Here is a 27,758-nt window from a genome sequence, read left to right as displayed (position 1 = left end):
TGTTTGGCTATAATAGCCTTTGCTGTTCACTCGCGAAGCGTAGCTCCAGGCACTGTGAAGTGTGTGCATTATTAGTTCCAATACATGCATAGTTTATCTGCCGCCACGATATGCGCATGTCATGTTGAGATTGAGAAAGGCACGATTTTTTCTACAGTGGAAATGTGGAAAGTACTAAGAACAGAAAACGTCATATTCGATGTGTGCTTGCGAAGGAGTGATGTGTGCCTAACTTTGGTTGAATATGCAGACATTCAACCTAGTGTTGGGGGCTGCTCCGGGTCACCGGGCAGCCCCATACTCAGGTCCGGGACACCCGACAGGACACACTGGTGCGGCTCTCACGCCGCAGACTCATGGGTGGGGGTCACCCCACCCACTCCGGACCACCGGAGCTACACACGTGGCCGGGGGCACCCGGCGCACAACGGCCCCAGGCCTAGGGGCACCCAGGCCGGGGTCGCCACCCTAGCCTGCCTCACAGGGCAGGGTGGACCCACAGGGACGGCGTTGCCCGGCAGGGGCACCGTCCGGACGGCGTCACCCGGCAGGGGCACCGTCCTCGAGCTGGGCCCCATCCTTGGGCCCAGCTTATGCAGCGCAGCACCAGCATGGTGCTTCAAGGAACGACACTGGAGCCTCTGGATGGAGTGACTGACGAGCCGGAAGCGGCTCGCTTCTTTTATTATGTTCGTCACGTGGCTACTGCCACGTACCCATTACAACATCCTGGGAGCTACCATGTTCCCAGGAGGGGTCACCATGCAACACCACTCCATTTTTTAATAACAACAAAACGAACTTACAACACTACACACTACTGCTCCTAGAACTACTCTACTACCACACCCTTTATTAACCTGGGTGAGTGGTTGTATTATAATAAAACACCAACCCCTGGGTGTTCACTTCGGGCGGCCGCACCATCGTCACGCTGAGAGAGACCGGCAAAGCCGCACCTGGGTAGGCCCAGGGGCCACATCGGCCAAGTCCATAGTCCAGGTGCTCCTGTGATGGCATCAAGGCACCCTGGCGGCAGGCCCCTTGTTGCACCTCCTCTCCTTCGTGGGGCAGATGACAGGAAACAGAGGCAGGGTGCCCCCGCTGCCGGGCAGGGTGGACCACCCCACACTGGCACAAGTTGCCATCCTTCCCTTTTCCCCCAGGGGCTAGGTCCCTGTAGTCTTCCTGTGAGGCAGTGTGACCTTGTGCCCCCTTTTGTTGGTTTCTCCTTCTCTTCCTGGCCCAGGTGGAGTTGGGCCCACCTTTATGTTCTGCGACTTGCGGGTGGGGGAGGGGCAGGTAGCTCACCCCTTCATTGCGGCCACAGCTGTTTCATGTCCTCTTGGGAAGGCACCCATCTCCTCCCCATCGCGGGCCGCAAACCTGCGCTGTTCATGTTGCCAGGGGCCACCGGGCAGGTGAGGGGCGGGCAGCTCGCCTCACTTTTTTTTTCTCCAGAACGGAGCACCTCTCCTTCACCTGCGGGCCCAGATGATGATGGGCCCGCCTCCCATTGGGGCCGCCTCAGCTGTTGGACGGCCCCTGCACCACTTCTGTGCCGCGGCAGATGCCGCTCTTCTGTCGGGGCCGCCCAGCTGTTCGGCGGCCCCTCCTTTCACTCTTCCTCCTCTGCGGCGGACGCCGCCAGCACGTGTTGCGGCGAGGTTGAAGGGGAGGGGCAGCTCACCTCATTGTGTGGCCGCAGCCGCCACATCTGCTCTGCCCGCTCCTCAGAGCGAGCGCTTAATTGTCCTTGCGGGCCCAGGTGGTGTTGGGCCCGCCTCACTTCTTTTCTTGCGGCGTCCATCGCCGCAATCTATGGGTGGGGGAGGGGCAGCCCAGCTCTCCATCGCGGGGGACGCCGCTCCCTTTCTTCTGGGGTGGGGGCCGCAGATCCCCCTTCCATCGCGGGCGACGACCCGCATCCTCCTCCAGGCAGTAGGGGAGGGGTAGCAGCCCGCGCGGCCAACCACGCCACAGATTCCCCCCCCCACAGGGCGGGCAGCTCCTTTGCGGGCCCAGTTGAAGTTGGGCCCGCATCACTTCCTCACGCGGTTATGTTAGCCGCTCCTCCCCTTCTCGCAGCAGCCGACGCTGCGGGGACTCTCGCTCCCTACAGGGAGCAGGGGACGGCTTCCTCCTGCTGTTGGCGGTAGTGGCTGGGCAGACTCCCCACCTCATGCGGCCGACGCCGCCATCCTTATGTTTATTGCGGCCAAAAACCACGGGCAGGCCCCCCCTCGTCAGATGGGTGGGGGTGCAGCCCACGCGGCCACTGCCGCTCGGTGACACCTCCTTCGTGGGCAACAGCCCGCCTCACGTCATCCCAGGGGCACCAGGTGGCCTGCATTGGGACACACAGGGCCCAGGCCACCCCCAGCATTTCCTCTCAATGCGGCCACCGCCGCGTTGCACACAGGGATCCAGCCCTCGTCGCCATTGTTGGGGGCTGCTCCGGGTCACCGGGCAGCCCCATACTCAGGTCGGGGACACCCAACAGCACACACTGGTGTGGCCCTCACGCCGCAGACTCATGGGTGGGGGTCACCCCACCCGCTCCGGACCACCGGAGCTACACACGTGGCCGGGGGCACACGGCGCACAGCGGCCCCAGGCCTGGGGACACCAGGCCGGGTTCGCCACCCTAGCCTGCCTCACAGGGCAGGGTGGACCCACAGGGATGGCGTTGCCCGGCAGGGGCACCGACCTCGAGCTGGGCCCTGTCCTTGGGCCCAGCTCATGCAGCGCAGCACCAGCATAGTGCTTCAAGGAACAACACTGGAGCCTCTGGATGGAGTGACTAACGAGCCGGAAGCGGCTCGCTTCTTTTATTATGTTGGTCACGTGGCTACTGCCACGTGACCCATTACAACATCCTGGAAGCTACCATGCTCCCAGGAGGGGTCACCATGCAACACCTAGCACGCGCATTAAAATTGAATAAGTGCACGAGCAACTTATTGCACAACAGCTGTTTCGATGGCTGCGTGGCACTTCACTTGACCTTAAATTGCCTAGGACCAGAACGGTAGCATTTAAGTAAAACTGTGTTCAAAACATCTCTTCAGGTGTCCAGGGTCTCACAAGTGCCCACAGGTCTCGTGTGATGTGTATAGAAAGTTGGGCCTTAAAAGCAGAGGCGTTGCTGGGGAGGTTTGGGGGTGAGGTGGGCTGAGGGGGCTATAGCCCCTGGTTTTTTGGTTGTAGCCCCAGATAAAAGCCCAGGAGCTACAACCAAAAGGCTAGGTAGTCCCGGGTCCCGACAGTCTCAATATTAGCGTAACCCCGGACCCATTTCAGACCTAGCAACACCCCTGCTTAAAAGTAACGCCACTCCCAGGCGTAACATGCATTTCCCCACTGCTTGAATGTCTTTGTGGAAATAACTGCATGCACTGAAGTGGTTCTCGCGTCCTGGCATGATTCATGCGTAAACTGGTATTTTCTGGAAGTTGGTTTGCCTAAGGTGATGCACATTTTTATTAGTGCTCTTATCGATATCGTGGGATGAGCGTCAGGTCATAAGGAGTCTGACTATTACAAGGTTTAAATGATTAAAGAAAACCTTTCGCAATAACTACATCCTCTTGCAAAACATCGAATATATTCAATCCTCCTCCTCCCGAAGAGCAATTTACATCGTTCCCACCCCTCTCATTTTCTGAAAATCTGTATTCGCCCCCAGAAACCCCCTCTGCCCCTCAACCGATATCAACCTTGCTGCCAAGCCACACGGAAATGACCCCTCCTTCCTTAAATACCTCTACGTAACCTGGCAAAAGTAATGTCCCAGTAGGTCTACTCCAAGCTATCAGCAACTTGGATAGACACCCACACCCACCGCTGCAATTCCAACTTGCTCTGCAAGCTATATCTACAATTTCAACACTGGCTCATATTATTCTCACTTGCTCTGCGTGTGCCAGCAGAATCCTGGTTTTGGGTCAGTAATCCTTGCAATGAAAATCCACTAATGGTTTTGCAGAAGGGTATTTGGGAAATGTCTATATTGGTCGCAGTGAATTGGATACACACAAGAGCCAAGGAGGAGAAAAGCCCACGACCGTGCAAGTAATATGCACGTATGGCGAGCGGAATTGTGCTCGAATAACACCTATGTGGGGTGCAGTGGTTTGGGTAAACACAATATTCAAGGAAGGGAAACCCCCGGAACTCACGCTGATTCGGAAGCACGGCATGTGTGGGATTAGTCATAGGTTTCCGTCATTAGAGCAATGATTTCACAGACTAGTCAACAAAAGAGATCATGAATAGCAAATTGACACGCCACATTATCTTGACTGGTCTGTCCTTACATGCTGTATCGCAATTTCAGTTTAAAATGGAAGCAAAGGTCAATATTTCTGTGTCCACAGCTTGATTTTCTTTCACCATCATTACTTATCATTGATTTGGAATAACAAAAGCACCGGTCTACGGCACTATACACGCACACACATATATAGATACATACGTGTCGATAAATCTGTGCATATATGTGTACACCTAGCGAGATACTTGCAACTCAGCGTCAATTTCTGCAGTAATGAATAGGAACCGTTTCTAAGAATTTACTGTATTTGCAAGCTGCAAAGCCACAGGACATATCCTACTGAAAAGATGCTTTCTATAGGTACGTGATGTTAATGTTAATGTTTGGAACCTGATATCTCGTGCATTTTGACAAGGAAGATGAAACGTGGAGAACCCATCTCGAAAGTTTAGTAAGTGAGAATTGTGTTGGTAGAGCTCTAAATAGATTATTCCTAATTGTTTGCAGTGTCTTCATAATGCATAACTATGAACCTCGTTTAAATGTCGGCCCAGAGCAAAACCTCTTGATGGCATGCAAATTCAACTAACCGTGATGTGTACTTATCTGGTACATTATCTGAATAGGTATGAAAGTAGCCAAGTAGAGAGAGAAGCAGGGAACATAGCAGATGTGACAGATAGTTAATTGCATGATATGCAAGATGCTGTTCTGTTATCCAAAAGCGATGAGTCATCATGTGCATTACTTGTGCACTTAAACACGGACATATTTGCTGACCCTCGCAGGCCTCATTTACATCGCTTGGACCGCAATTAGAGCAAGTTTCAGAACAAACACATCAAAGCGTTCCTATAATTACAAGTGTGGCTGTTGTCAACACTCGTTAGAAAGTAAGCAACAGAGGGGAGAAACTGCAAAGGGCAAGAGTGGGCATTTTGTGGCCATCGACACTCAGAATAATCTGGTTGTTATGGTGCACCATATGCGAGCTCACGAGGTGAAAGACCCTCTACTATCAAACGGTGTAAGCAAGTGCATATTCATATTATCTTTTAAAAAGCAAGCAGTTATTAGCCCCGCTGTGCTGGTAAAGAGAAGGCACAAAGGAACGAGGTGTAATGGAAGCAGAGTCAAATAACGTGGAAATCTGCTCGTCAGTCCGTGCTCCAGCTTCTCGTATTGTGCAGAGGAATGCTAAGCGTAAGGCAAGCCTAACTAACTGTGACAGGGAGGCAACCATTGTTACACAACATACCCATGACTATAGTTACACCCCTCCTGTCAAACAGAAAGCAAATCTGCAGGCGTGATTGCAAGCCAAACTACGCAATGCCGACAGAGAGACTGTAGACCTGACCCCAGTAACTTCAAACACGCTGGAGTATGAACGACTGCCAACACAAGGAGAGCGACTATGACTCTTAGCGGTTGTGACCCCTTTGGGTGGTGCCTCTGAGTGACCACCGAACCTGTCAGGAAGACACGAAACCTACAGGACTAATATTCGGTCACTGAGGCGACAACACAGCTGCCAGCACACCGCGTGAGGGGAGCTTGTAGTACACAGACAGCACTGAAACTGTACTCGAGAACAGGATCTCCGAAGCGAACACACACACGCACCCGCTCCTCCATACAGTGTAACTTTCCCAGTTGCGGGCAGTCCCAGCAGCAAGCGCAGAAAACTAGTGTCCCCGGTTTGGGGGGGGGAGTCTCACCTGCAAGAAACCGTGATCTCCACCTTGGTGGCTGGGATGCTAGCGCTGAATGGGCTGAAATCCCCGCTGGGCGCTGGGAGTCTGAAGCCAAGGTCCATCATGTCCAGGGCGGGTTTATCCGATCCGTACATTGGGGCGGCAGGGGGGTGCGGGCGGCTGTAGCGGGAGCACAGCGGCTGGGACTCGGCCGTGAAATCCAGTGCAGTGGCGAGCCCTCGCTGCTGCTGCTGCCACTACAGGCGAGGCGGGGCAAGGCTGGGGAGGGGCCGCACGCGCTCTCTGCTTCTCTTGGGGGCTGCCTTTGCTGCGCGGGGCGGGGCAAGCCCTCAGAGCCGAGCTACGTCACACCAAAACACAGCTGCGACTGAAGGCGGCGAGCAACTGTCAGTTCAACTGTCATCCCTCGGAACCCCTTCGACAATCACGGAGGTGCCGGCTCTCCCAAAACTGCCCAACAGCCTGAGCGGAGAGGCGCCGCGCGCTCCCTCATCTGTGACCATTAATAAAGCGAGCCGCCTTCTGCCAAAACCCCATTACGTAAGTTTTCGAGGAAGTACGTTATCGGGCTGGCACCCTTGACTTGAAAGGCTGGTTCACGTGTGTTTGTCAACCTACAGAGTGGGTAGCCCTAAGCAATATACAGTGGGTCGAGTACTATATAAAGTGCCATGGCACTGCTCCATTAGCTTATTTGACGGACAATTTCTGCTGGCATGTGCTACTGTACGCGCCTAAAACAATGCATGGCTGAGTCACAACTGTTGCTTATTCGGAAGTCTGTGGGTACAAGATGTTCTCGTAAGACGAAAAAGAAAATAGGCCTCTCCAGGCATAATTCTAGGCCAAATTGTTTCAGCTTCAACGTTGTACCGTTAGTCATTTTAAAATTAATTCGTCGAGTAGATCAATGCTGCAAAAGATGTTTGATGTACATGATGGACATTTTTAAGACTTTCGCAGCTATTGCAGTTTGTGCTCATGAAAGGCATGCTTCCTTACCCACAGAGAGGGGCGTACATTCAGCAGTGTTGTATGGCAGTGGTCTGCCTCTTTTGCTCCCCAGATGTTTTGGACTAAAACTGTTTTCATCCCTACGCTACATAGTCAATTGTGAGAGATAATACATTGTGTCTGTTTTGCTCCTTTCTGTAATTTAGAACACTTCTGTCATTATTCTGTGGAGCCCAGAGCCAACTGACCCCTCACTCCTGCTTCATGCTATACAATGACGACTGAGGCATTGTATTGGTGTTGGCAATAAAAGGCTGTGGTTTTTATTGCACCATACATAATCATAAAACGTATTTGGTAAATTTAACAAAATCACACATGGTAAACAATTTTGGGCACCTGGTCCAGGGGGTGTGTACCTGGCCCGTGCCGTGATCTTCTTCCCACAACTTTGTGAGCCACGTTCGTTGCCCTGTTTTCCCCTTTCTTCTCCCCTTCTTTTTCCTTCCGGGTGGGATTGGGAAAAAAAAGTCTCCTGGTTTCGCTGGATGACTGATGGTGCTCGTTCAAAATACCATGAAGAACTAGATTCCCTCTCCTACCTCCTTTTTATTTTCTATACTTAGCCTGAGGCTATGCATATTTCTTTGGGCTTGTCTCCGGCCGGCGTGCGCTGACGTCCATTCACACCTTGGTGTGGCCCGCTTCTCTCCCTTTGTTCTTTTCTTCCTGCCTCTTCCTTTCCTTGGGCTTGTCCCATTAGGTGCGTTAGCACCCTGGTGCACTTTCTTCCCAATGAGTATTTGGGTGAAGGTAGTGGCAGGAGAAAAGGTGCCAACTTTCCCCCCTTTGTTTTGTTCTGCTGCTTATTGCAGCCTTAAACATTACTTGTGTGTCATGTTACCCTGGACCCCCGGATTATCCCCCCGTGCCTCCTAGCTACATGGGTGCCCCTTTGCGCAGCACTGGCCATAATCTGTGGAGACCAGAGCAAACTGACTCCCTCACCTCTGCTTCGTGCTATACAATAATGACTGATGCATTGTATTGGTGTTGGCAATAAAAGGACATGGTTTTAATTGCACCTGTGGGATATACTGACCCACTCAACGGCATTGCCCCACATCACTAAGCTGCATTTAAACAAGAAACAGCAGCCTGGCTGTGCTGGCTCCTGTGCGCACCAGGACCTCAAAACTGCGTTTTGTAAGCAACAAAAAGATGGCTGCACCACGCTGTCTAGCACACTTCAGGCATGATGGGACAAGGGGACACACTGAAAAAGTATGCCAGCGTGTTCTGAAACATATAAATGAAATCAAGTGAAAAAGCAGCGTTGCTTTGCTGCAAAAGCCAAAATCCCCTTCAAAATTAAATATTTTCACCCTTTAAACATGCTGCTTTGACGCTAATTCCATCTGTTAATTCTGAAACCACTGTGATTCAAAAGGCCCTGTCATGCCCAGGATATTTCACTGTGCTTCACCAAAACCAGGCATAATTCCTGAGTGACAGGCCCGGTCAAACCAACTCTGAGAGAAATCAATAAGCAACTTCACTTTCACTCGCACAGGAACACGTTTATTTCTTGCCAAAAAGTATCCAGGCTCAGCAGTTCAAAGAGACTTTAACTCTCTGAGCCAGGTCAAGTGTAAATGTATCTATACTTTAGATAAAACTCCTGCATTCAAGGAAATGACTACAGCTGCAAAGACAGTGTGGGCATCTGAGGGAGCTGCCAAACCAAATCTAAAGAAAGAAATGCTAGCAGTTTTAACACATGTACAAAAATGGGCTTTCCTGCTGATTGGAAGGAGCGTTTCATTCTCCTTCGAACGCTCGTGCTTGCAAGGTCCATCCCTCACAGCTGCACTGCGAGCAGAGCTCTTGCAGCCCATTCTGCTTCCTGGAGGGGGCGGACCCCTTCCTGAACACGTGACACAGCACGTGACTGCCAGCCTGCACAAGTTGCCGGCTCAGCCGCCCTTGCGGCGTATTTCCTGCTGATTGGAAGGAGCGTTTCATTCTCCTTCGAACGCTCGTGCTTGCAAGGTCCATCCCTCACAGCTGCACTGCGAGCAGAGCTCTTGCAGCCCATTCTGCTTCCTGGAGGGGGCGGACCCCTTCCTGAACACGTGACACAGCACGTGACTGCCAGCCTGCACAAGTTGCCGGCTCAGCCGCCCTTGCGGCGTATTTCCTGCTGATTGGAAGGAGCGTTTCATTCTCCTTCGAACGCTCGTGCTTGCAAGGTCCATCCCTCACAGCTGCACTGCGAGCAGAGCTCTTGCAGCCCATTCTGCTTCCTGGAGGGGGCGGACCCCTTCCTGAACACGTGACACAGCACGTGACTGCCAGCCTGCACAAGTTGCCGGCTCAGCCGCCCTTGCGGCGTATTTCCTGCTGATTGGAAGGAGCGTTTCATTCTCCTTCGAACGCTCGTGCTTGCAAGGTCCATCCCTCACAGCTGCACTGCGAGCAGAGCTCTTGCAGCCCATTCTGCTTCCTGGAGGGGGCGGACCCCTTCCTGAACACGTGACACAGCACGTGACTGCCAGCCTGCACAAGTTGCCGGCTCAGCCGCCCTTGCGGCGTATTTCCTGCTGATTGGAAGGAGCGTTTCATTCTCCTTCGAACGCTCGTGCTTGCAAGGTCCATCCCTCACAGCTGCACTGCGAGCAGAGCTCTTGCAGCCCATTCTGCTTCCTGGAGGGGGCGGACCCCTTCCTGAACACGTGACACAGCACGTGACTGCCAGCCTGCACAAGTTGCCGGCTCAGCCGCCCTTGCGGCGTTAAGCCCTGGAGACTGTAAGGGCTGGAGATACTGTTTTGCTGTTTGGCTGTGATCTGTGAGTACACTGTTCCGGGCCTTCCCAAGCCAACCCAATTGAAGTTGTATTCTTACTACGAGGGTTTGGGGTGGAGAGTCGGACTCTGGCAGCTCCACAAGCCGTCGGGCGTTCCCTTCCCAGAAAATGACTATTACGCTGACACAACTCATTTACTAAAACTTTTATTTAATTGAGTGTGTAACATTGCTTTTTATTTTAATTCGCTCTTAATGCTAGGGTACATATATACTTCATAGGGTTTTTAGACAATATACTGGTCTTTCAGAGTTTGATTTTCGCTATTTGTGCCATACTCTAACACTTGCATTTTTAAAATTTAAAAATTGCCTAGTATTTTTTTACTGTGTGTCTCTATGTCTAACTTCCCCTGACATCTAGGCTTATTTCTAGTGTATTTCTGGGTACCTTCTCTGACATAACTTCTATTTTCTTTCTCATTCTGCCTACTGTCAGGTTGAGGTTTTATCTGAATGACACGTAAGGGACTTAGAAGTCAGACTGCTATGGAGGTCTCACCTCCTTTGTCCCCTCCGCCCATTGTCAGTATACCCTCCATGCCATCTACAGTTATTGTGCCAGAAACCCCCATTCCTATTGCTATGGGGAGTTCTGATGATGCTCCACTTCAGGCCCATTATAACCCTCTCCTTTTAAGGGACATAGCCCAGGCCCAAATTCATGTGAGAGAGAGGCCTGAGGTTTGCAATGCTATGGGTATCACTTTACGTAACACAGCTCATAATAACTGTATTTTCAATGGAATACATGACATTTCTATAGATACTCAGGAAGAACGTCTAGCTGCTACTCTTGCCTCCAATCTTTTGGTCGGGGTCAGTTTCTCAAAGACAAAAAGCAATATGGCATATGACAACAACCCTTTGCCTAATATCCCTCTTCCAATGACTGCCTCACTGAATCCTAGTATGCCCATACCCCCAGTCTTGGTGGATGAATCAGAAGTTACTGTACCACAACTATTAGAGAAGAAGGACAGTGGGAGCGTTGTTATCTCTCACATTCAACCCTCTTTAGGATCCAAAGTATTACTTAGTGATATTAAGCACACATCCTCTTCTCACGTTAACCTTTCTACTAGTGTGGTGGGAATTCCCTTCTCCCCTAATGGGATCCCTTTGCCGTTCAAAACCCCTCTCAACAAACCCCGTAACTCAATATCAAAAATAAAAATTAATCTAGGTACTCAGGGGAATCCAATCCAGGGGAAAAACATCACACATTTTTTTGGTAAGAAATCTGTTTCTAGCACTCTGGCTAAATCTCCTTACCCTCTTCCTCCAGTACATACCCCGGCCCACACTAACTTAATTAACGTAGCTAAGAAACTGGATATTGAAGATCTCTCAGTCCAGGATATTGACGATATCAGTATCATAGAATGTGCAGATAAGGCTATTGCTGATAGCCACTTGGACTCCCATCTTAACAAAACAAATAATGTAACACAACAAATTTGTGATGAATCATGGGCAGGTTCCCCTTCAGATCTCACTAACTTTATTGACGAGTATACTGAAAAACAAAACTGGTTAAAAGAAAGAGGTCTTCTTCCGGACTTCAAAACTGATCCGCCCAGTGAGTCTATTCTACATCATACCCTTAAAGATGTTGATGATAGAATTAAACTCTCTCATCCAACTATCTCTGCGTTGAATATGGTTCTGAGTTCCTTTGTGAGTCTCTATGATAACATCTGGTCAGAGGTTACATCCCATTCACGTATACTTTCTGAAATATATTCTAGGCTGGAGGGCCTAGATAGATTTGAAGATTTAGTAAAAATTATAAAAGAAGAAAATCAATTTTTGAACACTCAAGGTCTTGACCCTACCTCCATCAATCCACCTTTGGCCCCTATACACGATTTACATCAGGGGCCTACGGGGACTACGGCAACTACTTTAGGGGTGGACCCCAATGCGGCCCCGGGTCTTCTGGTTCTCCAACCACTAGATCCTGATTCCCGGGGCCCTTCCTCTATGACTCCCCGAGCTGCCTCTGATGGTTTGCGAGAGGATGACGACCCTACAGATATACTTCCCAGTGTCCCGACTGTATTCTCTACGGAAAGAGGAGAGGACAAAGTACAGGAGGATCTGCCAAGGGTATCCCTCAAACCCTCTATACAAGATCGTTCATGTGCAGGTGGGACTGCAGAGTCGGCCGTCCGTTCTAAAGGTGACCATTTCGCATCCTTAGGAGAAAACATGATTAGCCTAACTCCAGAAATCGCAACAATTTCCTCTGAGCCCCCAGAGGAAAATTCCTGTCCAAAAGTCCCCCCCTGTCTAGGAAAGAAAAGGAAAATGAGCCAACAAATGAAGAAAACTAAAAATCAGAAGAATGTCAAAAAGATTACTTCGTATACTAATCAATTTTTCAAAAACCTCTTTATGGCAAACTCTTTAGTCCCTTCAACCACTGTTGCAGTTCCACAGGGGACTGATAACTCTGTTGAACCAATCCCCCCTTCCATTCATGTGACCACTCCAGTTACCACCAATGCTCCACCTATTTTACCACCTGCATCTGTTTTAACGGATGCGGTGGGTATGTTGATTAATACCTCTGCTTCTATAGATGCGGGGCCAAGGACTGTGGGTACTGGTGAAATTGCAGTTTCTAGCATTCGGATAACACCTCTTACCGTACCAGCATCCACTAGTACCAACCCTGTAGCACTGCCTACTGATATTGTTGCAGCGGAGGCTATGGACTCTGCCCCAGAAGCAATTCTCCCCTCTACTTCTCTGGAGTCTACTTCTGGAAAAAGCCTGAATTATCCGGACACTTCTCTAACTACGCCGACTGTTAATATGGTTAACATTGATATGGTTAAACATTTATTTCAGTCACTACTTGTTCCCAAGATCAGCAAGGTGACAGTGTCTAATTCCAACGTAAGCTTGTCACAGGACGAGGTTCCTACTACTCGGCTCTCTCCTTCTGACCCGGCATTCTTGTCTGCTCCTGAGGAGCCCCATGTTAATATGGACTGCATTAAGAGGGATGGAGATATGACAGATCGATCAGACAATGTCTTATCGACTCTCCCCCCTTTTAACCTTGCTTCTCTTAGCATCTCAAATATGCGTATGTCTGCGGCTCGAGAAGCGGTCCCCTCTGGGTTTGACTTTGCCCATAATAAGAACGTTTCCAAATCTTGGGAAAGATTACCACTGGGGCCAAATGTCAACCACAATAGGACTATACTAAGAGGGGCAAGGGGTTGTGATCTGGCGGCTGACCCCCTTGTTCACTTTACCAAAAAAATTACTGAGTCCTTACCTGTCTCTGCTACAACAAAAGGTTCTGGCGATGTTATACAGCTTTCCAGTCTTTGGGGCGAAGATATGCCAATCTGTTTAAATCGTGGTAACATACTTAAAATCTTTCACCAACTTCCTTCGCTTTCGCTTATCTCTAGCTATGACATAGATTGCATTTTATTCCCTTTCCATGATCGGGTAGATGTTAGTAATATTATTCTTAGATCGAAGGTAGTCTTAAACTTGATCATGGGGCATATGGAAGGGTTGAAGCAACTAGGATTTGAAGCAAAAATAGTGGACTCTTCTCAATTTGCCAAAAATAACGGAGAGGGGGCTGAATATAGAGGTAATCTTACAATGGTCTACCATCCAGAAAGAACTCCCCCACCCCAACGGAGGCATTTTTTGCCCAAATCTAATGGAGACTCCGCGAGCTGGGCACATGTCACCGCAGGCTTATGGAAATGACTTAATTCCCGCTAAATCAGAATCCTCTTCGAAGGCCCGCCATCTAAATAGCTTCAGTTTCTTTTCTTGGAACTCTAGAGGTAATTCCCATCTGTTCACGAACCTAGAAACGGTTGCCGTGATTAAGGCTTCGCATTGTTTTTTTCTCCAAGAAACTTGGCTACTTTCAACTCCAGTTCTTGATGGATTCGATATTTTCTCTCAATGTGCCAAACCTAGCCTGGGAGGCCGCGCATCGGGGGGACTCATTATAGGGGTAAGAACCTCCTTCGGCTCTGTTGCTAAGGAGCTTTCGGATACACCTTTTGGCTTTATGGCCTTAGAGGTGTTTTTTCCGGATTCTAATTGTTACTTTCTTTTGGTCAATGTTTACTGGCATACGGGAATCTCTCCTCTCGAATTGTTTCTGGAGAAGTTAACTGATACAATCCTTGCCTGGAGATATCTGCACCCCATGGGCAAACTCATTTTGGCGGGCGATCTAAATTCAGACTGCACTCTTTGTCTGGAATCCATTTATGATGACCTGGGTTTGGTTATGGAAGACGACCCACGTATAGGACTAAAACTTACATGGGGCCGATCTTGGAATCTGGCTTTGGATTCAATTGGCCTAACTTGTCTTAACAGCCATTATGATGCTACTAATCCTTCCTGCCCAACCTGGCGTAGATCGTCCTCATTTTCCACCTTAGACTACGTCTTTGTCGACCATTCCCTGATTCCATTTTCTTCTAATGTCGAGGTGTCCTTTAATTCATGGAGCGATCATGGTATTCTCCGGGTCCAATTTCTATGCCCCTTCTTCACCAAGCTTCTGCCGGAGGGTGGACCCACTCAGCTTTATACTGTTAGGCAAGGGACAGGGATAAGGTGGTCTCCTTTTAACATCAGTGTTCTTAATAATAAACTGATCTCTTCCCTTAACCACACCTCGCTCTGCTGGAAAATAGCAGTCTTTAACACTTCTTCTTTTGATAGTTTTCTCAATGTCTTACAGAGTAGTATTTATGGCCAGCTAAGGAAAGGGGTCTTCAAAAAATCTCATAACCATAGTTTCGACCAACAATTGGCCAATGTTAAGGCCCTTACTAAGAAACTTATTAGGGATGTTCAAGCCCTAGATATGGATTGGGCAGATAAAACAACAAAAATTAAAACCATTCGTCAAAAATACAAAAACTACTGTAAGCATAGAAAAATTACTATGATTCAAAATGACGCACAGTATATGCTTGCAGTACTAATAAAACAAGATGTGAGGGCTTTTTGGGCTTCGGTTTCCAGCCTTGATAACACATTGATGGCTGATCAGCTTAATGCAATCCCAGAGGCCAAATGGTTTGACTATTACTCTAAACTTTTTGATATTGGGGAGGAAGACTTGGCTTCGGATGCATTGATGATTTACCCATCGAATGACACATGGAAACCAGTTTTTGATCTGGAGACAGTGTTCTGTCTTATTTCTAAGGCTAAGAAATCTAGGGCGCCAGGCCCAAATGGCCTTACGAACAATACATTCAAAGCCGAGCCCGAGATTTGGGCCAATCTACTCTTCCTGCTTTTTCAGGACGTAGTAAATTCCGGGAAGGTCCCTATGAGTTGGCATACGGCCCATATTGTCCCAATCTTTAAGAGAGGCTTACGCTCTGAGGTAAAGAATTATAGACCGATCTCTCTTATAGACGCGGACTGTAAGCTTTTTGCTTCTCTGCTCCTCTCCCATCTTAACATATGGATTAGGGACAATCATATTCTCCCCAAATACCAAACTGGCTTCAGGGCCGGCCACTCTACCAATCTCAATGGTCTTATTATAACTGCCCTTCAGACCTCTTCCTGGGGAAAATCTGATGGTCCTTTGTATGTCGCCTCAATTGATTTATCCAATGCATTTGATCTGGTCATTAGATCCAGATTATGGGAAAAATTAACTAAATGGGGCATCCCGGCGGGCCTCCTTTCTCTCATTATGGCCCTCTATGAAAACTCGGGGGTACACATCAGGCTCGATTTGGCTGGTACTCTCTCTAGGAGGATTAGGACGCGTATCGGGGTGAGACAGGGTTGCTCGTTAGCTCCCTGTCTATTTATCCTCTATTTGGCGGATGTGGATAACTTCCTGGAAAATGCAGGCATGGTGAGTGCTAAACTTGGGGACCTGAGATTCTCATGGTTGGCATATGCCGATGACTTTCTCTTGTTCGACCAGACCAAAGTGGGCCTGCAGAGGCTCCTGTGTAAATTTGAACAGTATGCACTGCTAAATGGGCTGAAGATCAATCCTGGTAAAACACGTATCATGGAATTCTCAAAGGGGAGAACCCGAAACAACAAAGTATGGAAAATGGGGGGAACAAACATTTCTCGAGTTAACAAAATCGTCTATTTGGGCTTTTTGATCTTGGCCCAACCATCGGTGATAGAACTGAGACGATTTCTTAGACAGAAACTGCTCCCTCTCATCTCCCAATCACGTACTTTGGAGAATAAATATTGTACGTTTTCCCTTAAACCTGTGGTAGACTTTTTCAAGGGTAAGGTGACTCCAAAGTTATTGTATGGTATGGAACTCCATTACCTTACACTTCTGCCCTTCTGGGACTCTCTTGAAGGTATTTACTGGAGGAAAGTTTTAAAACTGCCCAATTCAATTCCTACTGTTGCCATTAGATATGAGTTGGGTCTGGTTTCTCTACGAGCTAGGATTCTTTGGAAGGTTCTCTCATTGTTCTCAGCCTTGCTTTCCCCCAGACCCGATACTTTATATGCTGATGTGGGCCACATGATATTTTCCCAGACACACTCGGGCCACAACATATATCTCCATCTTTTCTCCACTCTCTGCGATAAGACCCTGATGGATATATCCTCCGACAGGGACACATTACTTACAAACCCTAACAAGGTAAAGGAGTCTCTGTTCAGCCATGATTGGAGTAACACTATCGAAAAACTTCATGGTTATTCCTCACTGAGTGATCTTCAATTTGATCATAAGAAGAGAGGTGTGATGTCCTTTATTTTGTTCCAATTTCCTAATAGACACTACCGCTCTCTTCTTATAAAACTCAGATGGAACCTTCTTCCCACTCGGGAAGTCCTACGTAAAAGGAAGAAGTTTTCTGATTTGGATCCCACCTGTCGTTTTTGCAAACTTTTGGGGGTCACTGAAACTTCTCGGCATCTCATTCTTGATTGCAAGGCTTTGACCTCTTTAAGGGACAAATATCTAGGCATTTTTAATGTTATGGGGCGACTTGGGGTAGACAATTGGATTTGGTCACAATGTCTCTCAATCTCGAACATCAAGGTTGGTCTGGCTGTGGCGGGCTTTATCAGAGCCCTTGACCTATATGCCCCTTTGGTCTGATTTTTGCTCCTATTCTTGGAACTATGAATTTTTTTACTATAGGAGCACAGTGTTTTTTTAATATGAGCAATGTATTTCATATTTTATACCTTGTATTTATTCTATCTGTTATTCTCTGTAACTAGTACTTTATATTGACTTGACTAATCTTAGACAATCAAATTTCAAATCTGAAACCGGTTGATTATCTATTGTCTGTCCCTTTTCTGTAAAATTTGCTAACTCTTGCAACTTATGTAAATCTGTTATTTCGTATTTCTTTAGCGGGTATTTTCTTTTTCTTCTTTTTTCAAATGCAAATGCAAAGCAATGAATGTTTATCTCTTTCTTTTTTTACTATTTTGTTTTTTTTAATTATAAAGTTTGTTCTATTTGTAAAGGTTTTTTGTAAACCATATACAATAAAAAAAAAAAAAAAAAAAAAAAATGGGCTTTGCTGACTGAAGAAAAATAAATGGGCTGTTTAAAATAAATTGTTGAATGAAAGCCTGCTTACTTAGAAATGTAAATGGATTGTGTTAGTGGTGATAATACACACATACGCTATCTTCTTTCACAGGTTTGTTTTAATTCAGGACCCAAAATAAGAAATTAAAGAGTTTAAAACGCATGGGTTGGATTTGCAAGCTCTCAGAAAAACCAGTCATTCCAGTTGCCTGCCATGAAACTTACCCAAGGAAGGGTGATCCACCATAAATTCAGGACACGTAAGTGATAATTGCCAGCTTGAAAAACTTTGAATGGTCCAGGACAAAGAAAGTTCACACGCTCGTCATTCTTCTGTGCTCCAGTGTTGGACAATAGAAGTCCTGGGACACTAACCTGTCAAGTGTAAGGGTCAATAAAACCTTCAATTAAGATGAGAAACCCCTACCTTGCCTTGAAGGAAATGACATTTGGCAGCAATTGAATTTAAAGAAAAAAAAGACCCAACAAAGGAACTGCCATTTGTTCACAAAGACTATTTTATGAAGAAACTTTAAGGACTTTTTATCTCTGCAGCAAAAATGAGTAAAAATGTCAAAAGTTCGCAGTTTCAAATATAATTGTAGGGGCTTTCTTTTAAAAACTTAGTAGAACTCATTGCCGCAAGGGGAACAGAAGTTTCAAAATATGACAGATTCTAAGGAAAGTATTAATGTTGCAAACATAACATTTTGTACATACATCCCTGGGGATAATTTGCATATTTGTACAAAGTTATGGAATTTTAGGCCAAATCTTTCATGTGTAAAATTACCAAAATGTATCAGGAAGGCGAAACAAGGTCCCACAGACCTGAGGATTGGACTGATCTGTGCTGCACATAATATGTAACCTGTGTGTATAATCTGCCAAGAGATTGCAATTGTAGAAATGTATGTTTTTGGCAAAATCAGATTTTCAGTAAAGTAAATGTGGGAGTTTTTGGACATTGTAAAACCTCATAAAGCTGACATCATTTCTTTGAAAGTCCAACCAGTTGAGAGCAAGGCGGAGACTAGCACCCCTGCCCAATCCTAGTAGTTTAGGGGTGTGCATAGTTAACCCTGCCCTGCCTATCCATTGATGTCATTTTGCACTATAAATAAGGGTCCCTAACAAGACTCTAGAAACAGGCTCGTCACGATTTTCTGCGCTGCATTCCTGTAGCCGTCATCTTCCAGATCCAGACTCCAACTACAAGGCCAAAACATTGCTGATCCTGCTCCAGGGCCCACTGCAAAACCCAGGCATTGCTGGTCTCATTCTCAGTAAGGCCTCAAATCTGAAAACCACAAAAATTCCCAAATAACCAAAGGGAAAAGCTGTGGTGTTTTTGGGAATTATCCTGATCCCACTAGCTGCCTGCTTGCTGAAACCCTGCTATCCAGTTAACCTGTAGTATCCAGTGACCAGAATTGCCAGTCCAGAAGTACTACCCAGTAACAAGAACTGCCCAGTGTATCCTGTCCTGCTGATTTTGTCCGGCTGTCCTTTGTTAGAGCAGATCCGTGTGGTGATGTCACGCTTTCCCCCAGGTGCTCTCTTGTCACGCCTCCCAGACACAATCACGATCCTGCCCTCTCATCAGTAGCCACGCCACCCAAACGCACACACGGTCCCATCAGTCCCTCAGTGCTCACACGTGTCAGGCAGTCAAAACAAGGGTACCTACGGCCTTTCCTGCATTGGAATCTGCCATGGCGTCTGTCTCTAGGGCAGCGCCGCACACAAAGAACTTTTCTTACACAGCAGCGCTCCTCCATAGGATTGCATGGAACCTCCGATCATGTGATTCCAAAACGCCGGCGACACATGACCTAGCGCCGGCAACTGGCCCATTTTAACATCAAGTATCACGTGATGCCGTATCACGTGCCCCTGTCATATGACCATCCCCTCAGTTAAAAGCATAGTGGAAACGTTAAGGAAACGCTTCACAGCTGCTTCCTTGGAGTGCTGCACGGCGTTACGAACTTTTGGATTACTTTGGTTTTCTTGACTACGGAACGTTATTAGGATTGCATTTTGTCTTTTCCCTGGATTACGGCCTGTCATCAGGCATCACGAACTTGCTTTGCAAACTTGACTTTGAACCTGGAACTTGTTGTTACCCTTGGTTACCGACCATGGACTGTTCACGGATTGCTCATGGATCATCCTTTGAATCCTGCTTGGCTCTCATCCTTGGTTGCCGACCCTGAACTGTTTTACGGACTGATCACGGATTATCCCTAAATTCCTGCTTGACTCAGGTGTTACATCAAGAGTGCTACACGTACCCCCTGTCAAGTGTTCTGGCCAGTATCTCGAGTGGTCAGGGGGTCCTTCCGGCGTTCCTGGTTCCAGATTGACAGCACTCTACACCTATGGCCCCAAAGATTACACTGGTAGTGAATTCTTTCTATCTGTGTGGTACTTGGGGACGGAGGTATCATCATCTACACGACCATCAAGAACAGAACAGGTTACCAGAACGCTGACTGTCCAGAATCCAAAAACTAAAAAGTGGACTGTGAGTATCAATTGCCACCCCACCGAAACCCATAGCCTATCTTGTCTTTGTCCTCATCCCACTCTCTAAGCCACCCTATCCTTATCCTGATACCTTGTTCAGACTGTCACAATCATTCTTGCCACCCTGCCATTGATTTCAGGTGCTAGCGCCATATCTTTAGTAATTTTGTCTTGTAAAATCCTAAGCCATTGATTCTATTTCGAGTGATAGGACTGGTTCTGCCAGGGCGGGCGCTCGGTAGTTGGGGTTGAATTCTCAAATCAACCCTGGAGCTTACTGTGTCCCTCTTTGGTAGCCTAGCCTGAATGCCCTAGTGTAGAGTAAAACGGTTCTTGTCAAAACTGATTTCCTTTCCTTTTTCACCGCTCCATTTTACTCAAAACACACCTTTCTAGGTCTTGCATAACTCACTTAATTTACCAGCTAGAGACCTAATTTCACATCCATATTGTACCTAGGATCTATAGCTACACCCCAACACAAAACCGTTTTGGTAATTTCAGGCGGGAATTATGAAGTTTGCAAAGTTTCAAATGTGTCATTTGCTGCAACATGTTTTAAACCCTGCCACTCCTTTTCAAACTGTATGCTCTTGGTTATCCATTGCTTGTGATTGTTAGTATCTTTACATTGTTGCTTTAGTGAAGAACTGTATTTGCTTCAAGGTTTTCACACACATTCATTATTTAATTATCCGTTTCCGAGTGACATTTTTAGCCTTGCCAGGGGATTAAAATCCGTATTTCTCTCTTATTTGGGGAGGGAAGGTTGGATTTCAATTCTGTTTTCCATTTGTCATTCCTGATTACCTGCTGCTTTTGTTTATCCACTCAGAATTGATTATGTGTGGGTTGAGGGAACCTTGCAGGGGGAAATTCTAACTCAAGTACTATCTTACCTAAAATCAAAAAGTTATCCTTTTCCCTGATGTTTTGCAGATTTGTCAATAGAGGGTTAAACTAAGTGCATTGCGTACATTCCTGTTGTTATTATCACCCCATTGGTGATTGTTTCCCCATATTAAAAGTGTATGATTTCTTTTTAATTTTCAGATTAATAAATATTATATTTATACTAGGCCGAGACTAAGGTGTGCGTCACCTGATTGAAATCCTTAACAAATTTGGGGGCTTATCCGGGATTGAGTTTGGTTGCCACCCGTGACAGTCTAACACAGCAGACTAACCTGCAAGGTAGTCATGCTTTGTGTGGTGTGAATACTGAGTTACACTGTCCAAGCACCCCCCAAAACAAATACTCTAAGCACAAGGCCTTTCTATAAAAGTAAAACTAAAATCAACCCCTAAATAATTAATAAAGAAAGAACATTTCCAAAATGGCTTTTCCAGTAGAGATCAATATGGCTAGGGAGCACCTTCTGCACAAGCTTTTTGTCAGAGGGGAGTGGCCAGAACAGGATGAAAAAGTCTGGCTACAAGTCTGGCTACAAGAAATAACATGGCAGGATGGTGGCCAATTACACCAAGCCCTGAGTGAGCTATATATGACCCCAAAAATTAAAGAGGAGCAAAGCAAAATTGCCAGAAACATGGCCGACCTGTATCTCCACATGGGAGTGATGCGGAAAAGGCAGGAGCAGAATAAAACTCTAGCGCAGAATCAATATGAATGATTTAGGTTTAGCGGAACAAACATTACAAAAGAGCCAAGAGTTGGAGGTAGAATCTGCAAACTACATCATAACATTAAAAGAGGATTTGGCTCACCAACAGCAAAATAATGCAGATCAAGAGGCCCAAATAGAAGCAGCAAAAATAGAGTGTCAGGAGAAGGTTGACTCTCTAGAAGAGAGTCAACAGAAGCTGACTCAACAATTAACCTATAACAGGGCCTGCTTAGGACAAATAACCATGTTGCAAAATCAGATAGATGAATTAAAAGAGGAAAATAATAAGTTAATCTTGAGAGACCTCGACTCTCAAGCAGAATTTGATCAAGAGCACCAGAAAGCCAATGCCATCAAAAAACAAAGGGATGTCCTGGCTGAACAGAGGGGCACCCTAAATCAAGAGAAATACACCCTAGGCCAGGAAATAAGTAAGTTAAAAACCGAGTTACAGGGAAGAGAGTTAGCCCCCCACAAGCTAAATGAACTGAAAAGAGTATGGGAATCTACTGGAGCATGCCAGACGCGTAGAAGGTGCTCTGGAAGAGAACACCCAGGCCAAAGATGCTAAAACTCAGTAGGTGAGTCTTCTGCAGCAGAAAATGGCTCAGTATTCCCAGAACTTACAGGAAGCGCAGAGAGACAATGAGGTTCTCTGGGAAAATAATGATGGGCTCAATAAACAAGTGGCAGCGCAAGAGCGGGTCATAGAGGCCAGTAAAACATTGATAGCTGAACAAAAAGCTCAGATCTTTGCTTCTCATCTGGGGCTGAAAAGGAGAAACTAGCAAGGTTGAAGCAAGAGGGTGCTAGATTTAATATTAACTGGAGAGACCCCGAACAGGTAGAGAGGGACAGGGTAACCCCGGATCATAGTGTAAGGACCTCTATGCTAAGGGACCCCAACCCATTTAATACTGTGAACACTGCCAGCTTCATGTCTACTGGTTCACATGAGCCAGAAACCATGAGGCCGGCAGAATTCAATAGACCCAGCATGATGGAAATGACAGGTCAGCTCCCAACAGAAAGTGATGGAATGGCATCCCTGTATAGACACCCAAACATTAAGGTGGATGTCTCTGACAAGGAAGGCTCCTATGAGGGGAGGGTCAGGGAATTAGATCCACCGAAATATTACTTTCTGAGGGGACCAGTTGGTCCAATTTCATGAAAAACCTGATGAAATGAGGCCCAAAAAGAGTATCCTGAAGACATCTACCCAATTAGGGCATTGGAGGAAATAGTTTTACAAAGGTAGCGGGCGCCCCTCTCTCGCAAGAACAGACATGATAACCTGTTCAGTGGTTATTAACCACTTGAGAGTTCGCAGCCACTGCTTTTACTCACTGTGCCTTTCACAGATGGGAAATATCCATTTGCATATCAGTCTTTGTCCTGCCCAGGGGCAGTCCAGCACCGAAATACAATGGCAATTCCAATCTGAACGAGAGTACCACCAGCAACCCCATACACGTGTTTCACCCTTGTTGGGGATCATCAGTGAGGTGAAGCTGATGCCTCTCTAAGCACAGTGAGAGGGAGACCACGTCTGGTTGCCCCCAGGAGACCTAGGGTTACCAATCCCAGGTTCCTTAACAAATAGTTTTACAAAGGTAGCGGGCGCCCCTCTCTCGCAAGAACAGACATGATAACCTGTTCAGTGGTTATTAACCACTTGAGAGTTCGCAGCCACTGCTTTTACTCACTGTGCCTTTCACAGATGGGAAATATCCATTTGCATATCAGTCTTTGTCCTGCCCAGGGGCAGTCCAGCACCGAAATACAATGGCAATTCCAATCTGAACGAGAGTACCACCAGCAACCCCATACACGTGTTTCACCCTTGTTGGGGATCATCAGTGAGGTGAAGCTGATGCCTCTCTAAGCACAGTGAGAGGGAGACCACGTCTGGTTGCCCCCAGGAGACCTAGGGTTACCAATCCCAGGTTCCTTAACAAATAGTTTTACAAAGGTAGCGGGCGCCCCTCTCTCGCAAGAACAGACATGATAACCTGTTCAGTGGTTATTAACCACTTGAGAGTTCGCAGCCACTGCTTTTACTCACTGTGCCTTTCACAGATGGGAAATATCCATTTGCATATCAGTCTTTGTCCTGCCCAGGGGCAGTCCAGCACCGAAATACAATGGCAATTCCAATCTGAACGAGAGTACCACCAGCAACCCCATACACGTGTTCCACCCTTGTTGGGGATCATCAGTGAGGTGAAGCTGATGCCTCTCTAAGCACAGTGAGAGGGAGACCACGTCTGGTTGCCCCCAGGAGACCTAGGGTTACCAATCCCAGGTTCCTTAACAAATAGTTTTACAAAGGTAGCGGGCGCCCCTCTCTCGCAAGAACAGACATGATAACCTGTTCAGTGGTTATTAACCACTTGAGAGTTCGCAGCCACTGCTTTTACTCACTGTGCCTTTCACAGATGGGAAATATCCATTTGCATATCAGTCTTTGTCCTGCCCAGGGGCAGTCCAGCACCGAAATACAATGGCAATTCCAATCTGAACGAGAGTACCACCAGCAACCCCATACACGTGTTTCACCCTTGTTGGGGATCATCAGTGAGGTGAAGCTGATGCCTCTCTAAGCACAGTGAGAGGGAGACCACGTCTGGTTGCCCCCAGGAGACCTAGGGTTACCAATCCCAGGTTCCTTAACAAATAGTTTTACAAAGGTAGCGGGCGCCCCTCTCTCGCAAGAACAGACATGATAACCTGTTCAGTGGTTTTGCAAACTAAATTTCAAGGAACCTGGGATTGGTAACCCTAGGTCTCCTGGGGGCAACCAGACGTGGTCTCCCTCTCACTGTGCTTAGAGAGGCATCAGCTTCACCTCACTGATGATCCCCAACAAGGGTGAAACACGTGTATGGGGTTGCTGGTGGTACTCTCGTTCAGGTTGGAGTTGCCATTGCATTTCGGTGCTGGACTGCCCCTGGGCAGGACAAAGACTGATATGCAAATGGATATTTCCCATCTGTGAAAGGCACAGTGAGTAAAAGCAGTGGCTGCGAACTCTCAAGTGGTTAATAACCACTGAACAGGTTATCAGGCCTTGTTCTGTCGAGAGAGGGGCGCCCGCTACCTTTGCAAACTAAATTTCAAGGAACCTGGGATTGGTAACCCTAGGTCTCCTGGGGGCAACCAGACGTGGTCTCCCTCTCACTGTGCTTAGAGAGGCATCAGCTTCACCTCACTGATGATCCCCAACAAGGGTGAAACACGTGTATGGGGTTGCTGGTGGTACTCTCGTTCAGGTTGGAGTTGCCATTGCATTTCGGTGCTGGACTGCCCCTGGGCAGGACAAAGACTGATATGCAAATGGATATTTCCCATCTGTGAAAGGCACAGTGAGTAAAAGCAGTGGCTGCGAACTCTCAAGTGGTTAATAACCACTGAACAGGTTATCAGGCCTTGTTCTGTCGAGAGAGGGGCGCCCGCTACCTTTGCAAACTAAATTTCAAGGAACCTGGGATTGGTAACCCTAGGTCTCCTGGGGGCAACCAGACGTGGTCTCCCTCTCACTGTGCTTAGAGAGGCATCAGCTTCACCTCACTGATGATCCCCAACAAGGGTGAAACACGTGTATGGGGTTGCTGGTGGTACTCTCGTTCAGGTTGGAGTTGCCATTGCATTTCGGTGCTGGACTGCCCCTGGGCAGGACAAAGACTGATATGCAAATGGATATTTCCCATCTGTGAAAGGCACAGTGAGTAAAAGCAGTGGCTGCGAACTCTCAAGTGGTTAATAACCACTGAACAGGTTATCAGGCCTTGTTCTGTCGAGAGAGGGGCGCCCGCTACCTTTGCAAACTAAATTTCAAGGAACCTGGGATTGGTAACCCTAGGTCTCCTGGGGGCAACCAGACGTGGTCTCCCTCTCACTGTGCTTAGAGAGGCATCAGCTTCACCTCACTGATGATCCCCAACAAGGGTGAAACACGTGTATGGGGTTGCTGGTGGTACTCTCGTTCAGGTTGGAGTTGCCATTGCATTTCGGTGCTGGACTGCCCCTGGGCAGGACAAAGACTGATATGCAAATGGATATTTCCCATCTGTGAAAGGCACAGTGAGTAAAAGCAGTGGCTGCGAACTCTCAAGTGGTTAATAACCACTGAACAGGTTATCAGGCCTTGTTCTGTCGAGAGAGGGGCGCCCGCTACCTTTGCAAACTAAATTTCAAGGAACCTGGGATTGGTAACCCTAGGTCTCCTGGGGGCAACCAGACGTGGTCTCCCTCTCACTGTGCTTAGAGAGGCATCAGCTTCACCTCACTGATGATCCCCAACAAGGGTGAAACACGTGTATGGGGTTGCTGGTGGTACTCTCGTTCAGGTTGGAGTTGCCATTGCATTTCGGTGCTGGACTGCCCCTGGGCAGGACAAAGACTGATATGCAAATGGATATTTCCCATCTGTGAAAGGCACAGTGAGTAAAAGCAGTGGCTGCGAACTCTCAAGTGGTTAATAACCACTGAACAGGTTATCAGGCCTTGTTCTGTCGAGAGAGGGGCGCCCGCTACCTTTGCAAACTAAATTTCAAGGAACCTGGGATTGGTAACCCTAGGTCTCCTGGGGGCAACCAGACGTGGTCTCCCTCTCACTGTGCTTAGAGAGGCATCAGCTTCACCTCACTGATGATCCCCAACAAGGGTGAAACACGTGTATGGGGTTGCTGGTGGTACTCTCGTTCAGGTTGGAGTTGCCATTGCATTTCGGTGCTGGACTGCCCCTGGGCAGGACAAAGACTGATATGCAAATGGATATTTCCCATCTGTGAAAGGCACAGTGAGTAAAAGCAGTGGCTGCGAACTCTCAAGTGGTTAATAACCACTGAACAGGTTATCAGGCCTTGTTCTGTCGAGAGAGGGGCGCCCGCTACCTTTGCAAACTAAATTTCAAGGAACCTGGGATTGGTAACCCTAGGTCTCCTGGGGGCAACCAGACGTGGTCTCCCTCTCACTGTGCTTAGAGAGGCATCAGCTTCACCTCACTGATGATCCCCAACAAGGGTGAAACACGTGTATGGGGTTGCTGGTGGTACTCTCGTTCAGGTTGGAGTTGCCATTGCATTTCGGTGCTGGACTGCCCCTGGGCAGGACAAAGACTGATATGCAAATGGATATTTCCCATCTGTGAAAGGCACAGTGAGTAAAAGCAGTGGCTGCGAACTCTCAAGTGGTTAATAACCACTGAACAGGTTATCAGGCCTTGTTCTGTCGAGAGAGGGGCGCCCGCTACCTTTGCAAACTAAATTTCAAGGAACCTGGGATTGGTAACCCTAGGTCTCCTGGGGGCAACCAGACGTGGTCTCCCTCTCACTGTGCTTAGAGAGGCATCAGCTTCACCTCACTGATGATCCCCAACAAGGGTGAAACACGTGTATGGGGTTGCTGGTGGTACTCTCGTTCAGGTTGGAGTTGCCATTGCATTTCGGTGCTGGACTGCCCCTGGGCAGGACAAAGACTGATATGCAAATGGATATTTCCCATCTGTGAAAGGCACAGTGAGTAAAAGCAGTGGCTGCGAACTCTCAAGTGGTTAATAACCACTGAACAGGTTATCAGGCCTTGTTCTGTCGAGAGAGGGGCGCCCGCTACCTTTGCAAACTAAATTTCAAGGAACCTGGGATTGGTAACCCTAGGTCTCCTGGGGGCAACCAGACGTGGTCTCCCTCTCACTGTGCTTAGAGCGGCATCAGCTTCACCTCACTGATGATCCCCAACAAGGGTGAAACACGTGTATGGGGTTGCTGGTGGTACTCTCGTTCAGGTTGGAGTTGCCATTGCATTTCGGTGTTGGACTGCCCCTGGGCAGGACAAAGACTGATATGCAAATGGATATTTCCCATCTGTGAAAGGCACAGTGAGTAAAAGCAGTGGCTGCGAGCTCTCAAGTGGTTAATAACCACTGAACAGGTTATCAGGCCTTGTTCTGTCGAGAGAGGGGCGCCCGCTACCTTTGCAAACTAAATTTCAAGGAACCTGGGATTGGTAACCCTAGGTCTCCTGGGGGCAACCAGACGTGGTCTCCCTCTCACTGTGCTTAGAGAGGCATCAGCTTCACCTCACTGATGATCCCCAACAAGGGTGAAACACGTGTATGGGGTTGCTGGTGGTACTCTCGTTCAGGTTGGAGTTGCCATTGCATTTCGGTGCTGGACTGCCCCTGGGCAGGACAAAGACTGATATGCAAA

General features: G+C 47.7%; 1 protein-coding gene across 2 annotated transcripts in view; it reads right to left on the bottom strand.

Moving 5' to 3' along the window:
* The window catches only part of CPNE8 (copine 8), a 2,424,038-nt gene extending 2,417,566 nt beyond the window's left edge, over positions 1-6,472 (bottom strand). Inside the window, exon 1 of one of the 2 annotated variants that reach the window (XM_069629223.1) lies at positions 5,998-6,472. In XM_069629223.1, the coding sequence (XP_069485324.1) occupies positions 5,998-6,128 (131 nt within the window). In that variant the 5' untranslated portion in view covers positions 6,129-6,472. The remainder of the gene's footprint in view (positions 1-5,997) is intronic. The other variant, XM_069629224.1, reaches the window with a different exon arrangement.
* Between the last annotated feature and the right edge of the window lie 21,286 nt (positions 6,473-27,758).

This window comes from Ambystoma mexicanum, chromosome 12 (assembly GCF_040938575.1).
Source record: "Ambystoma mexicanum isolate Mex_15411 chromosome 12, UKY_AmexF1_1, whole genome shotgun sequence".
NCBI classification, from domain to species: Eukaryota; Metazoa; Chordata; class Amphibia; order Caudata; family Ambystomatidae; genus Ambystoma; species Ambystoma mexicanum.
This window is presented reverse-complemented; position numbering and strand designations above follow the sequence as displayed.